This window comes from Palaemon carinicauda, unplaced genomic scaffold, assembly GCF_036898095.1.
Source record: "Palaemon carinicauda isolate YSFRI2023 unplaced genomic scaffold, ASM3689809v2 scaffold14, whole genome shotgun sequence".
Taxonomy (NCBI): domain Eukaryota; kingdom Metazoa; phylum Arthropoda; class Malacostraca; order Decapoda; family Palaemonidae; genus Palaemon; species Palaemon carinicauda.
The window spans coordinates 315,693-329,853 of record NW_027168926.1 but is presented as its reverse complement, the minus strand read 5'-3'; the positions used below and the strand labels follow the sequence as shown (position 1 = coordinate 329,853).

General features: G+C 43.9%; 1 protein-coding gene across 2 annotated transcripts in view; it reads left to right on the top strand.

Annotated features, from left to right (window-relative positions):
• The first annotated feature begins 1,125 nt into the window (after nucleotides 1-1,125).
• LOC137635552 (delta(3,5)-Delta(2,4)-dienoyl-CoA isomerase, mitochondrial-like) overlaps nucleotides 1,126-14,161 on the top strand; it is a 125,078-nt gene continuing 112,042 nt past the window's right edge. Inside the window, exons 1-2 of one of the 2 annotated variants that reach the window (XM_068368024.1) lie at nucleotides 1,126-1,242; nucleotides 2,298-2,460. Coding sequence is in view for 1 of the 2 variants with exons in the window: in XM_068368023.1 (XP_068224124.1) it covers nucleotides 1,158-1,242 (85 nt within the window). In the remaining variant the exon portion in view is untranslated. The remainder of the gene's footprint in view (nucleotides 1,243-2,297; nucleotides 2,461-14,161) is intronic. The other variant, XM_068368023.1, reaches the window with a different exon arrangement.

The window sequence follows — 14,161 nt, the reverse complement described above, 5'->3', positions numbered from 1 at the left end:
ACAGAACACTACCCTGTAGTACACCTTCATAAGAATTCTCTCATTGGATCGGTTTCCAGAAACTTCTACAACAGTCTTCCTATTCACTAAGTAACTTCGCATAAATTTCAGTGCTTCCTCGGTCACTCCAATAGACTTTAAGTCGTCAAGTACGTACTCGTGCACAATAGTGTCAAAAGCAGCACTAAGATCTAACATAATCAAAATTCCACACTTTCCCTCATCAAGAGGTAGTTTCCCTCATCAAGAGGTAGTTTCTGTAGAATGATTAGCTCTGTAGGCCGACTGATTTTCCGGGAATACCTCTAACTCATCAATATGCACCCATAATTGCTCACTTATGACTTTTTTTTAATAAGCTTTGACATGTAGGATAAATTTGAAATGGTACAATTTAATTACAATAAAATTTAGATATTGGCAAGGAAAGATCCAATAAAATCTATCGAAGTCTACCATAAAAACGTTTTCTTTAAATGAATCGAAATGTCAAGATACACTGTCAGACGTACGATAAAATATAGTTTCAAAATTCCTTGATAAATAAATAAATATCAGATTTTATTGATGTAAAATTAATAGAATCTGTCTATTTAACTTTTTATTATCGAGGTTTATCATAAACCGTTTTCTTTAAATAAATCGAAATGTCAAGAATTTATTGTCAGACGTACGATAACAAATAGTTTCATAATCCTTAATAGATAAATATCAGATTTTATATATGTAAAATTAATAGAATATGGGTATTTCACATTTTATATAAGAATAAATATTACTGAAAATGATTCTATACAAAGTTTCGTTCATGAGGTTTGACATTGTACGACAACTTCTCATTTTTTTCAAGCCACTGCCGAGTAGGGGTGCTATCGTACGATAATTATTATACATGTACGACTATTTTAGGTCCGGTATGGTGTACGATACATACCTTAGGTATATACATATATGTGTGTGTTTTTAATTAAACAATTATAAAAAAATATTTTGAAATAAGTTAATCATGTAACTCCTTAATGTTGAAAGTGTGTACGATAAATTTGGTTGAAAAACGACAATTTAATGCTTGTGTACGATAATCCAGTGGAAATATTCTGGAAAGCTGGCAATCCTGCTGCTGCTGCCGAGTGCCAAATGTAAACAAACAATCTATCATGCTGGACAAATCGAATCTCCGCCAAGTTAATTCTTCGATTTTTCGTAAATTCTTCGTCAATTCCACCTTTATTATCCACAAAAGTAAGTTTATATCACAAATGAATCTCTTTTATTGTTGTTTATGATTCCGTAATTATGTTTTCTAATGTACAAGTTCAATTTATGACAGGACCGGCTGAAGCCCTTACAGTGACCCTAAGCAAGATTGGATCTATGGCGTCCATTGGTCCACAACAGCACCTGTGCTTAGTTATTACGTTTGCTTGATCATTTCATGCAATGTAAAGGCACGACTAACCGAATGGAGGTTGCTAATTCCTAAAATGGTACAGAATTCAATTTTCAATTTAAACTTCAACTGCCTACTTTATGCCTTATTGGGTTGTTATTGTAGTTTAGTACAATATTATTTAGGACATTGGAACTTGCATAATCTAATAGATATCTCTAAATACAGTTTTTTGAACCCCATGGCCTACTGTCGGCAGCCACTGTTAATGGAGATACAGAATTTAATAAAGAAAAGTATTTGATTTATTAAATTGAACATTTAGGTTTTATTTTACATTAACACAATTTTCCCAAAACTATTTCAGTAATTTCAAGCAAATTTTAATCAATAATTATTATGACGTTCATTTAAACTGATAACCATGAATCGCTGGGTTATGATTATCGAGGGAATCAAATTAACTTGTATAATTCATAACCCCGAAATACTAGCCCACGAGCTGATGCCGGTAGCAATACGTTCCGCCTGCCAGAACATTTGAGCAATGAGGTCATGTTTAATCACTAGCAAAGCGAGCTTGCATCAGAGAAAAAGCGGTAAAATTGGAGTTATGGACGTGACAACATTTTGATCATATAATTTTTCCTGTAGTAAATACTGAAATGTGCTTTCACTGGAATTGATCTGAATTTCAACAGCAAATAAACTGAAAACCCATTAGACAGTCTTAGACCGCGGATATTTTTTAGATGATATCGATTAAAAATTTTACTCTGAAGATAGATATTCATTATGCATATACATAGATCTGGTATGTGTTTAGATGCATTACTGTATTTTCGACATTGTATGTTATTGATAAGTGTACTGTATTACGCACTGATATTCCATTTGACAATTTCAGGACCTTTTGCCACGACATCGAAGATGTACGACGCCATATGCAAAGCTCTAGGCACGTCACGTTTTGACGCCTCAGGTCAGATGGGAGGCGGATGCATCAATGAGGGGACGTCTATGAGGTGGAGGACACAAAGGTCTCTGTGAAGAGAAGCTTCAATGAAAAGGTACAGCATTTTAAGTACCTTTACCCCTTCACATAAATCCTATAGTTCATGGAAAAGGTATTTCATCCTTATCACAGTTTTAAATATTTAACTTAGCCGGTGAATATATAATAGCTGCAACTCTGTTGCTCGACAGACACATACATAAAAAACTCGCGAGCGATCGCTATGCAGGTTGCGGGTGTGCCCACCAGCGCCAACTGTCGGCCAGATACCACTCTCGGATGTAAACAAAACCTTCAATTTCTTCTCTGTCGACGTGTCGAAAAGACGTACTTTTACTCGCTGTTGAACCTGGAGTTTTTCCCATCATATTTGGTGAAGTACTTTAATTTGGTTTGAGCTTTCGCAGTACAGGTGTTTTTCTTCAAATAAATCCTTGAACTCGTTTTTGGATAGATTTAATTTTTGATGACAAAGAGAGTATGGACTTTCTTTGACTCTTAAATGGCCGACCCTTCCCTTAGACGGAAGTGTGTTTAGGCTTTTAGCAATTATCTTATCACGTTATAAATTAATTATAGATTTTCCTCTATATACTTTATATCTCACCGCCTTTATTAGGCCTCTTCGATTAACTTTCCATTTATAATAAACATAAAAATAAATTTTAATGATTTGTTTATATGCGACCTTTCCTGAGAGTAGGCGGTCCTAACTTGGAAACCGAAGTTAAACAACGTTGAGCCCTTTCAATCGTAAATAGCTTTTAAAGAGCTAATGATTTAAAACTTTTTAAATGAATATTTTTTAATAGATATTTTATGAAAGATTTTCTTTGAATAGTCTTCGTACTGTTTCAAAGATGAACTAACGTTTAGTTTATTTATGCTACGCAGTTTGCGCTCTATCGTTACGATAGAGAGAGAGAGTATCACGGTTTCACTTTGCAGAAAGAGTAAATTGATTCTGACGTTTTGTTCATTCTTCTTTCAAAGCTTAAATGTTTTAAATTCTATTTTAAAGGAACTTTTTAATTGAAAAACCTTTCAGTTTTTTCCTTTGGTCAAATAACATGTTTTTTTGACGAAACGTAAGTGGGCTCTTCTCTTAGGTGCGAAATCAAGAGAGAGAGAGAGAGAAAGATAGAGACGGAGGGAGAGAGAGGAGAGAAAACGTTCCGTTCAAGCGGGTAACGTTCTCGAGTTACTCTCGTCCCTAGTCTCTGTACGGGGAGAAAGGATAAAACGTTTTTAGTTTTTTATTCTCGTCCCCAGGCAATGTACGGTGAGAGATTGAAAACGTAGTTTTGAATGAACTAGTGTTTAGTCTCTTCCCCAGCCACTGAATTTTTTATCTTAAAATATGTTTACTGTTTTTTGCTGGTATTAATGTGCTTGCATTATACGACTGATTTCGCAATTACTACCTTTTGATGAGGGTAGAATTGCGTGCTTCAGGTAGAAATCAGTAAAAGTTTCGATTTCGGTGAAATAAGTGCAAAACAGAAAATCGTAGTGATAAAGTGATATTGCGCAAAGTGTTATCAGTGTTGCGACCGAGGGTTCGTCTGTTCGTGCCTGTCGTTCGCCTAGTCCGGGACCTCTTGCAACCTCCCAAGCCCAGGGGAGAAGTAATGTCGTACGACTTATGGGTTCGAGAGGCCTTGATCAGCGAACAGACGTTCCCTCTATGGTATCGGGTGTATCTTACCAAGATCACCCCTACCATAAGGCGAGAGAGACGATTTTCTCCTCGTCATCCGAAGGCTTTTCGCATAAGAAACCTGAAACAAGGTTTCGAGGCCCTTAAGCGAAAGTCAGTCCTTTCAGGACGGGTCCAGCGTCCTGGTTGTAGCCATTAGGACAGCTCTGACCCTATGCAGTCATCGGAAGACTGCTCGCCGCCTAACAAAAGCGTAACACAGACTCCGAGAGTCTTTTTGTTGGCAAGGTTTTGCGGTCACAGACGTTACCCTCGTCTCTTACCGCAGCCATTTCCGTTGATCCTAAATGGGTTGTACGGCAAGACATGCAGAATAAGCTTGCCTCCCTTATGGAAGACTATTCTGCCGATAAGTCCGTTGAGCCTAGCCGTTTATCTCATCGAGATCCTGGCTTTCAGCCACCCTAACGATCCTTTGTGCGTCCTGTTGACGTTGGCGTAGCTAAGTCACGTCAGTCAGGTTGTTTAGAACCACACTCGATGCGGTCTCGTGTGGATTTTCAGCCACATTTGGACGTTAGGCCACTTGCTGATGCTCCTGTTGACGTTCAGGACGTTCGCTAACAATCGGAGTTGACTTGTTTTGACGCTGAGCGTCAACCTCCGCATTCTAGAGTTGTTTTGACTGCTCAGTCTAGGCGGTCAAAGCAGTCTCGAGTGGACGCTGTGCGTCCTCACGCACCTGTTGTTGTTGACAGTTCACAGACTGTCAAGCAGTTACATGACGTTGCGTCCTGGTCTCTCGCACCTGTTGTTGTTGACAGTTCACAGACTGTCAAGCAGTTACATGACGTTGCGTCCTGGTCCGCTACTAATGCACCAGTGCGTGTGGACTCTGCTTGTAAAGCATTGCCACCACGGTAGGTCTCTCCCTTGCTTAAGACTCAGCTATTATCGGACAAGGTTCCTTCAGATGAGGAAGTTGCTGTTCCCCCTCCTACTGATATTCCCTTGAGGACTCTGTCAGACGGAGAGGAGCCTAAAGCTGCTTAGCCCTCTATGGACTTTAAATAAATCATGCTGATTTTTAAGGATCTTTGTCCGGATCTTTTTGTAACTGCTGCTCCTCGTTCGCCTAAACGTCAGAGCTTACACTAGGCCTAGCTACTTCGAAGCCGTTGTTTTATAAGCTAGTGCTCTCTCGCTCTCCAAGAGAGCTTTACGTTTGCTAGGCGACTGGTTTATCACCAGGAGGAGTTTGGGGGATACAGCCTTTGCTTTCCCTTCTTTTAAACTGGCTTATAGAGCGAGAGTCTGATATGACACGAGAGAAGTTCTCGGCTTGGGAGTTCCTGCCTCTGCCCAGATAGACTTCTCAAACCTCATAGACTCTCCCTGGCGCCTGGCCATGAGACGCTCCAAGATTTTACAGGTCAACTTCACAGCTGTTTTCGAGCCTTTGAAGTTTTGCTGTACAATTATGTCATGCATAAACAAGGCTTTCAGGGATGGCTCCAATGATCTGACAGCCACGTTCTCTGCAGGAACAAGTCCCTCAGGAATGGCTCCATGATTTGGCAGCCATGTTCACTGCAGGAGTACGTAAGAGGCAAGTGCGCTCAATGTGTTCATTGTCAAGACAAACTTCACGATGAAGTCTTCCAGGCTGTCTTGACAGCATTTATGGAAGGCGACTGGATGGTCTCTCTCGACCTTCAGGAGACATACTTCCACATTCCTATACACCCGGATTCCCAACCGTTTCTGAGGTTTGATTACAGGAATGTGGGGTACCAGTTTCGAGCTATCGGGGATCCGAGCCTCCCTGTACTTGGACGACTGGCTTTTCAGAGCATCGTCCAGCCTTCACTGTCTGCAGGATCTACATTGGACGTTGAGTCTGGCCAGGGAGTTGGGACTTGTGGTCAACCTAAAAGTCCCAACTGATCCCATCCCAGATTATTCTATTTTTGGGGATGGAGATTCGCAGTCAAGCCCTGCTCGAAGTCCAACTAATGCTGAAAAGAAAACGTTTATTCAGTCAGGAGTTGGAACAGTCTCGTAGGGACTCTCTCATCCCTGGAGCAGTTTGTCTCACTAGGGAGACTACCCCTTCTGCCTCTCCGGTTCCATCTAGCCTCTCACTGGAACTAGGACAAGACATTAGAGACGGTATCATTCCCAGTCTCCGAACCAATAAAGGCATGCCTGAAATGGTGGGACAGCAATATCAGTCTGAGAGAGGGACTTTCCCTAGCAGTCAAGAATCCAAACCACGTGTTGTCCTCAGACGCGTCGGGTTTGGGTTGGGTGCGACCCTGGACGGTCGGGAATGCGCTGGTCTGTGGACCTCAAGTCAGAAGAGCATGCACATCAACGGCAAGGAGCTATTAGCAGTCCACTTGGCCTTGATGATATTAGGAAGCGTCTTCGAAACTAAGTGGTAGAGGTCAACTCAGACAACACCACAACTTTGGCGTACATCTCCAAGCAAGGAGGCACACACTCCTTCACGCTGCTCGAGATCGCAAGGGACCTTCTCTTATGGTCTAGAATTCGAGGCATCTCCCTGTTGACGAGATTCATCCAGGGGGACTTGAACGTCTTGGCAGACTGTCTCAGTCGGAGGGGTCAGGTGATACCCACGGAATGGACCCTCCACAAGGACGTGGGCAAGAGTCTTTGGGCTTCTTGGGGTCAACCAACCATAGACCTCTTTGCCTCCTCGTTGACCAAAAGGTTACCAATCTTTTGCTCTCCAGTCCTAGATACAGAAGCAATCTACATAGACGCGTTTCTACTGGATTGGTCTTTTATGGACTTATATGCATTCCCACCATTCAAGATAGTCAACAAGGTACTGCAGAAGTTCGCCTCTCACGGAGGGACAAGGTTGACGTTGGTTGCTACCCTCTGGCCCGCGAGAGAGTGGTTCACCGAGGTACTTCAATGGCTGGTAGACTTTCCAAGAAGTCTTCCTCTAAGGGTAGATCTGTTACGTCAGCCCCACGTAAAGAATGTCCTTCAAAGCCTCCCCGCTCTTCGTCTGACTTCCTTCACACTATCGAAAGACTCTCAAGAGCTAGAGGTTTTTCGAAGGAGGCAGTCAGTGCGATTGCAAGAGCTAGGAGAGCTTCTACCATTAGAGTATACCAGTCGAAGTGGGAAGTCTTTCGAGACTGGTGCAAGTCAGCATCTGTGTCCTCGTCCAGTACCTCTGTAGCCCAAATCGCAGATTTTCTTTTACATCTGAGAAAGGTTCGCTCCCTTTCAGCTCCCACGATTAAGGGCTACAGGAGCATGTTGGCTTCGGTCTTTCGACATGGAGGCTTAGATCTTTCCAACAATAAAGATCTCCAAGATCTCCTTAAGTCTTTCGAGACCTCTAAGGAACGTCGTTTGGCAACTCCTGGATGGAACTTAGACGTGGTCCTAAGGTTCCTCATGTCAGACAGGTTTGAGCCATTACATTCAGCCTCCCTGAAGGATCTCACCCTCAAGACACTTTTCCTAGTGTGCTTGGCTTCGGCTAAAATGGTCAGTGAACTTCATGCCTTCAGTAAGAACATCGGCTTTTCTACAGAAAAAAGCCACTTGTTCACTTCAACTTGGTTTCCTGGCCAAAAATGAACTGCCTTCTCGTCCTTGGCCTAAATCTTTTGATATTCCTTGCTTATCAGAGATCGTAGGCAACGAACTGGAAAGAGTATTATGTCCTGTTAGAGCTCTTAAGTTCGATTTAGCTCGTACTAAGTCATTACGAGGGAAATCTGAGGCATTATGGTGCTCAGTTAAGAAACCTTCATTGCCTATGTCAAAGAATTCTTTGTCATATTTTATCAGATTTTTTTAATACGAGAAGCTCATTCTCACTTGAATGAGAAAGACCGATGTTTGCTTAAGGTTAAGACGCACGAAGTTAGAGATATAGCAACCTCCGTGGCCTTCAAGCAAAATAAATCTCTGCAAAGTATTATGGACGTGACTTCTTGGAGAAACAAGTCAGTGTTCGCGTCATTTTACTTAAAAGATGTCCAGACTCTTTACGAGGACTGCTACACACTGGGTCCATTCGTTGCAGCGAGTGCAGTAGTGGGTGAGGGTTCTACCACTACACTTCCCTAATTCCAATATCCTTTTAATCTGTCTTGAAATGTTTTTAATATTGTTTTATGGGTTGTTCGGAAGGCTAAGAAGCCTTTCGCATCCTGATTGATTTGGCGGGTGGTCAAAGTCATTTCTTGAGAGCGCCCAGATTAGGGGTTTGATGAGGTCCTGTTGTATGGGTTGCAGCCCTTGATACTTCAGCTCCTGGGAGTCTGTCAGCATCCTAAGAGGATCGCTGGGCTCCGTGAGGAAGACAGACTTACAAGGCAGAGTAATCGTCTAAGTCAACTTCCTCACCAGGTACCTATTTATTTTGGTTTTGTTATATTGATAACTGCCAAAATGAAAAAACTCTTAGCTTATACGCTGTAAACATAATTAACTCTGGTCTCTACCCACCTCCTTGGGTGTGAATCAGCTATTATATATTCACCGGCTAAGTTAAATATTTAAAAATGATATTTTAATTATAAAATAAATTTTTGAATATACTTACCCGGTGAATATATAAATTAAATGACCCTCCCTTCCTCCCCAATAGAGACGCAGTGGGATGAGAAGAAATTGAAGGTTTTGTTTACATCCGAGAGTGGTATCTGGCCGACAGTTGGCGCTGGTGGGCACACCCGCAACCTGCATAGCGATCGCTCGCGAGTTTTTTATGTATGTGTCTGTCGAGCAACAGAGTTGCAGCTATTATATATTCACCGGGTAAGTATATTCAAAAATTTATTTTATAATTAAAATATCATTTTTATAAAAAAATCAGTTGTTCTGTCACTAAATACAAACCCTCCGCTATTTATAGGGGATATTACTTTCGGCGAAGCTGAAAGATGAGTCGTGATAATTTTAGCCAGGGAAAACCACCCCAACCACTAGTTAGTGGTAGGGGTAGCTGGCTAACGTGCTCACTCACACACCTTTGCTGAGCAACCACTTTGCTTTCTGGCTCGGTAGCAGACGGACGTTGCTGCTCTCTCCCTAGTCACTCCGGCCCCTAGCTTTTCCGGCTCCGGTCACTCCGGCCTCCCCCGCGTTCGACCCAGGTCACTCCGGCCTCCCTGGAGTGTGAAAAGTTAGCAATATATATTGTTTGGTTGTTTGAGTGTGTGTGTGTGTGTTTATATATCCATATATGTAATTATACTTGTTTACAACTTTTATTGTACATTTATTATGTCCACGGAGGCTAGATAAGAAAAATAAGAACAAGAGAGGTCTGGTAAAAGGTGGGTCAAGTCACAGTCACAACAACCTGACATTCTCTCTCTCTCTCTCTCTCTCTCTCTCTCTCTCTCTCTCTCTCTCTCTCTTTTCCTCCGTATTAATAAATATTAATAATGATGATAACGATTATGATAGAGGTAAAAATTTACTACTACTAGTAGTAGTATTAGTACACAGTAGTAGTATGATTTACTACTACTACGTATACATAGATATTTTAGTATCAGTAGGCTGCCTGATTTTTGTTTTTGTTTTTGTTTACTTAGACGCATACTTTTGTATACAGAAATATTTTAGTATCGGTAGGCTGCCTGATTTTTTTTTCACTTAGACGCATACTTTTGTATACAGTTAATTTTTCATATAATTTAAACTATTATATCGTACTATATTATCTCATTTTATGTAATGTTAATAGCAATGTATTAAAAAAGTAAAGAGAAGGCCAAACTAATTTGTTACTATATTATCAGAGCTTTGAACTAGGAAGGCGAGACGTTTACATCACGCTAAAGCCAGTCAGTGCTCCCATGTTGTGGTCAGGGTGTGGTGAGCCTTGTTTGGTTATTTCTGTTATTATATATTCTTTCTAGATTACATAGTATTATGTAGTTATTGCATATGTGTATGACTATACTGCATAATTATTTAATAAAAGAGAAAGTCTGTTGTTATATATTCTTTCTAGATAACATAGTATAATTAGTGGGCCGGAGTGACTAGGGTGATAGGCCGGAGTGACTAGGGAGGTAGGCTGTAGTGACTAGGGTTGGGGGCCGCAGTGACTGAGGACCGGAGTGACTGTAAACCATACTTTTATGCTTTTACTTTTCCAACTGTGTGTAGACCTTGTTCCATGCATACCTGTCCTGGTCCCAAAGGCCGCTCTTACAGTACCATTATATCCTCCCTTGAGACGGGACCCCACAGCCTGGTCCCGGCTTGCTGGGACCATCAGTGTGATCGGGACAACACCTGTGATGAGTGTAGGGAGTGGTCTGCCTCCCAGTGGGAGAGATATGGGCGTAGGAAAAGGAAGTCAAAGGGAGATTCTTCGCCTTCAGGGTCTTCCTCAAAGTCGAAGAAGTCTTGGACTCCTTTTTTGACTACTCGATCTCATCCTGAATCTGCTCCTCTGCCGGTCCTCACTGGGGAACGGCTGATTTGCAGTGCAGCCCTGTTAACTCTAGGTCAACCTTGTGGACCAAAGGATGGTACTGTTTCTCCTAGCATTTCAGTCCTGCCCCATCCCCACGGAGCGCCTAATCTCTTTCTGATTTGTCAGTGTTTTGGCCATCTTTGGGCGTTGATGGTCCCCCTTTGAAGGAAGTTCTGTTTGAACTCTTTTAGTTTGGGGGGATGAGGGGAAGCGCACTCCAACTCTCTCGGAGGTGGAGCCTTCCGCCAGTCTGACTTTTGGTCTCCTGTGGCTGAAGCCGAAGACTATACTTCTCCTCCGGGGGCGGAGGGAGAGCAAGGTCCTAGGCATGTTCCTCCTTTGGGAGTACTGTATATCTCTCTCTTCTGCGAGAGAGGGTAATTCGTGACCAGCATGTGGATTATGCCTATACTTCTCCCGCTAGTTCTGGGGGAAACCATAGTCCTAGGCGCAGTTCTCCTTCGGGAGGACTTTTCTCTCCTTTGAGAGACCAGGCTTGTGAGCAGAGTCCTCCCCTGAGGAATCTGCTTGACGTTCCCCTTCGGGGGTCTGTCAAGTGAAGGAGTCTTTGACCCTTCGCCACCCCATGTGTGCTCCTCCCCCTGACATAATGAGATGCCTGTTTGAACCTTCATGTTCTTGTCTTGTGATTCCTTCTGGTTCTTATGACGGTTACACTGAGCCTCTGGGCTCCTGAATCCCGGGCTTTTGGGTTCTCGTTACGCCGAGCCTTCTGGCTCGCAGGACTCCCGTTACGATGAGCCTTCGGGTTTCGTAACCTGGAGCTTTCTAGCTCCTGTCTTGATGAGCCTTCGGGCTCTCATAACATTGGTCTCCAGGGACCTTATCACGCAGAACTCGCGGGTTTTCATGACATGGGTTTTTGCAACCCAGAATCTCTGGGTTCTCGTCGCACGGAACCTCTTGGTTCTCGTGCCCGTGAGCTTTCTTGCTCTTGTGACATTGGACTTTTGGGCTCTCGTCATGTTGAACCTTGGGGTTCTCGTGACTTATAGCCTTCAGGCTCGTGTGTCGCGGAGCCTTTGCGCTCTTGCTATGACGACCCCCACGGATCTCATTACCAGACGTTTTTCAGCCAAGAGAGATCGTATCCCTGTTCAGGAAATCCCTCTCTCCAGACGAGATGCCGCTTACCACAAACCAGGAGAAGGTTGCGAAGTATGCCATGCAGGCTACTTCATAGCTGGACCTTTGGTTGGGATCTGTGGGCCACTTGATCAGGTCTCAGGACTGGTCTTGTGAGTCCACAAGGAGGTTGATGGAAACCTTCCTCTTGTCTGGCATCAGAACGATTAAGTTCCTCTCCCACCTGTGGGCGAATACCATCCTCAAGAGATGGGATTCGATCATTGAGAAGTTCCATTGATAGCTCCCACGGCTGAGGTTTCTAGGCTGAAAAGCTCATCTTTTGAGGGGAGTTCTCTTTTCGAACCAGTAGACGTTGAGCTGGTGGTGGAAGTCCAACCAGACCAGGACTCCTTCCTCCAAAATGCCTTGACATCACGGCCGTACCAACCTTTGTCCCAGAAGAAACAGTCTTCTTCCAAACCGCAGATGAATGGGGCTAGGATCCCAAGACAGCAGGGCCGTAATGTGTCTAATAATTCCTTTCAAGGTAACAGTAGAGTTTCCAAGTCCTCCCGTGGAGGTAGAGGGAACGGGATCTGGCAGAGGCCAATCCTGCTAGGACCAGCAGTCCTCCCACCTATCCACATCCTTGGGGGATGCCTGCAAAGTTGTTTGCTAAGGTGGCTGTAGCTTGTGGCCGAACCCTTGACAGTCAATGTGATTCGTTCAAGGTATCACATCCCGTTCATTGGATCTCTCCCTCTACTGACTTGGGATCCAGTCCCAATGAGCTCCTATGTGAAGGGGTCCGCAAAAATACTGGCCCTTCGGGCTGAAGTCCAGACCATGTTGGATAATGGTGCTCTCCAAGAGGTCTTCAGCGGGTCTCTAGGCTTCTTCAGTCGACTCTTTCTTGTGATAAAGGTATCTGGAGGCTGGAGAGGAGACCAGTCATCGACCTCTCAGCCATGAACAAGTTTGACAGTCAAACTTCGTTGTAGATGGAGACAACCGACACGGTCAGACAAGGGATAAGACATCAGGACTTCATGTGTACACTGGATCTTAAGGACGCATACTTCCAGATCCCAGTCCATCTGTCTTCCAGGAAATATATAAGAATCATGCTCAATCAGAAACAAGACCAGTTTAAGGTGCTGTGTTTTGGTCTTTCCTTGGCACCTCAGGTCTTTTTTAGGGTGTTTGACTTATTGTTATCTTGGGCTCACAGAACCGGCATCCATCTTATATAAGATATCCAAACGACTGGCTGATTCTAGCAGACTCGGTGGCGACCCTTGTTCAACAACAAGACAAACTTCCAAGGCTTTGCCAAGATCTGGGGATCATGGTAAACCTCAAGAAGTCTCATCTGCTACCCTCTCAAAGACTGGTATACCTGGGCATGATAATAGACACCAAATGGCACAAAGTATTTCCATCAGACGAAAGAATTCAGATGCTGATGAAGGTAGCACGGCCCTTCCTCAGACGAGAAGAGCTACCAGCGCAGAGCTAGTTAAGTCTTTTAGGCCACCTATTATCTCTGTCCTGTCTTGTACCCAACAGTCTCCTCAAAATGCGATCCCCCAGTAGCGACTCAAGTCTCAATGGAATCAGGCCTCCGATTCCCTGGACACCTTAGTTCGTCTAGGATCAGAGGTACAGACGGACCTCTGGTGGGGGTTGGCAGGAGAGAGCCTCTGCAAGGTGGTCGATCTTCTCGCCCCTCTCCCGAAATTGATGCTCTTTTCAGATGCATCAAAAGGAGGGTGGGGGTCCACTTGATGCACCACACCATCTCCGGCCAGTGGTCCGAATCAGAAAGATACCAGCATATAAATCTCTTGGGAGATGAGGGCAGCCCCCCTTGCCCTCCAACTGTTCCACCAGTTTCTTGCGGGTCTCTCCGTGGTGTTGACGAGCGACAAAACCACGGTAGTAGCTTACCTAAACCAGCAAAACTGTACCTTTTCGCTGCCCCTGTGCCATTTAGCAATAGAGATCCTCGGATTGCTCGCTTCTTTCCAGGCACGAGGAATGTGCTTGCAGACAATCTAAGCAGAGCGACTCAGATAGTGGGCTCCGAGTGGTCTTTGAATCGTCTAGTAGCCAACAAAGTCCTGACTTTGTGCGGTTCCCCCTACTGTGGACCTGTTCAGGACTGTCCTGAATTTCAGTCTCCCACTCTACTTTTTCCCAACCCTGGACCCCCAGGTTCTCTGGCGAGATACATTCCAGCAACAGTGGGCCAGCATCGATGTGTACTTATTTCCCTCCTGCTGACTAATGAGAAAAGTCCTTAACCAAGTCAGGATAAGCTAATATCTTCGCTATGGCATCACACAGAGGGGTTCTTAGACATTCTGCAGCTCTGTCCGAGGGAACTTCCTCCACGACATGATCTACTCAAACAGCAACATGCCAACACCTTCTACAGAGCCATAGCATTGCTTCGACTTCATGCCTGGAGACTGTCCGGCATCTCCTCTCTCAGAGAGGGTTTTTGTA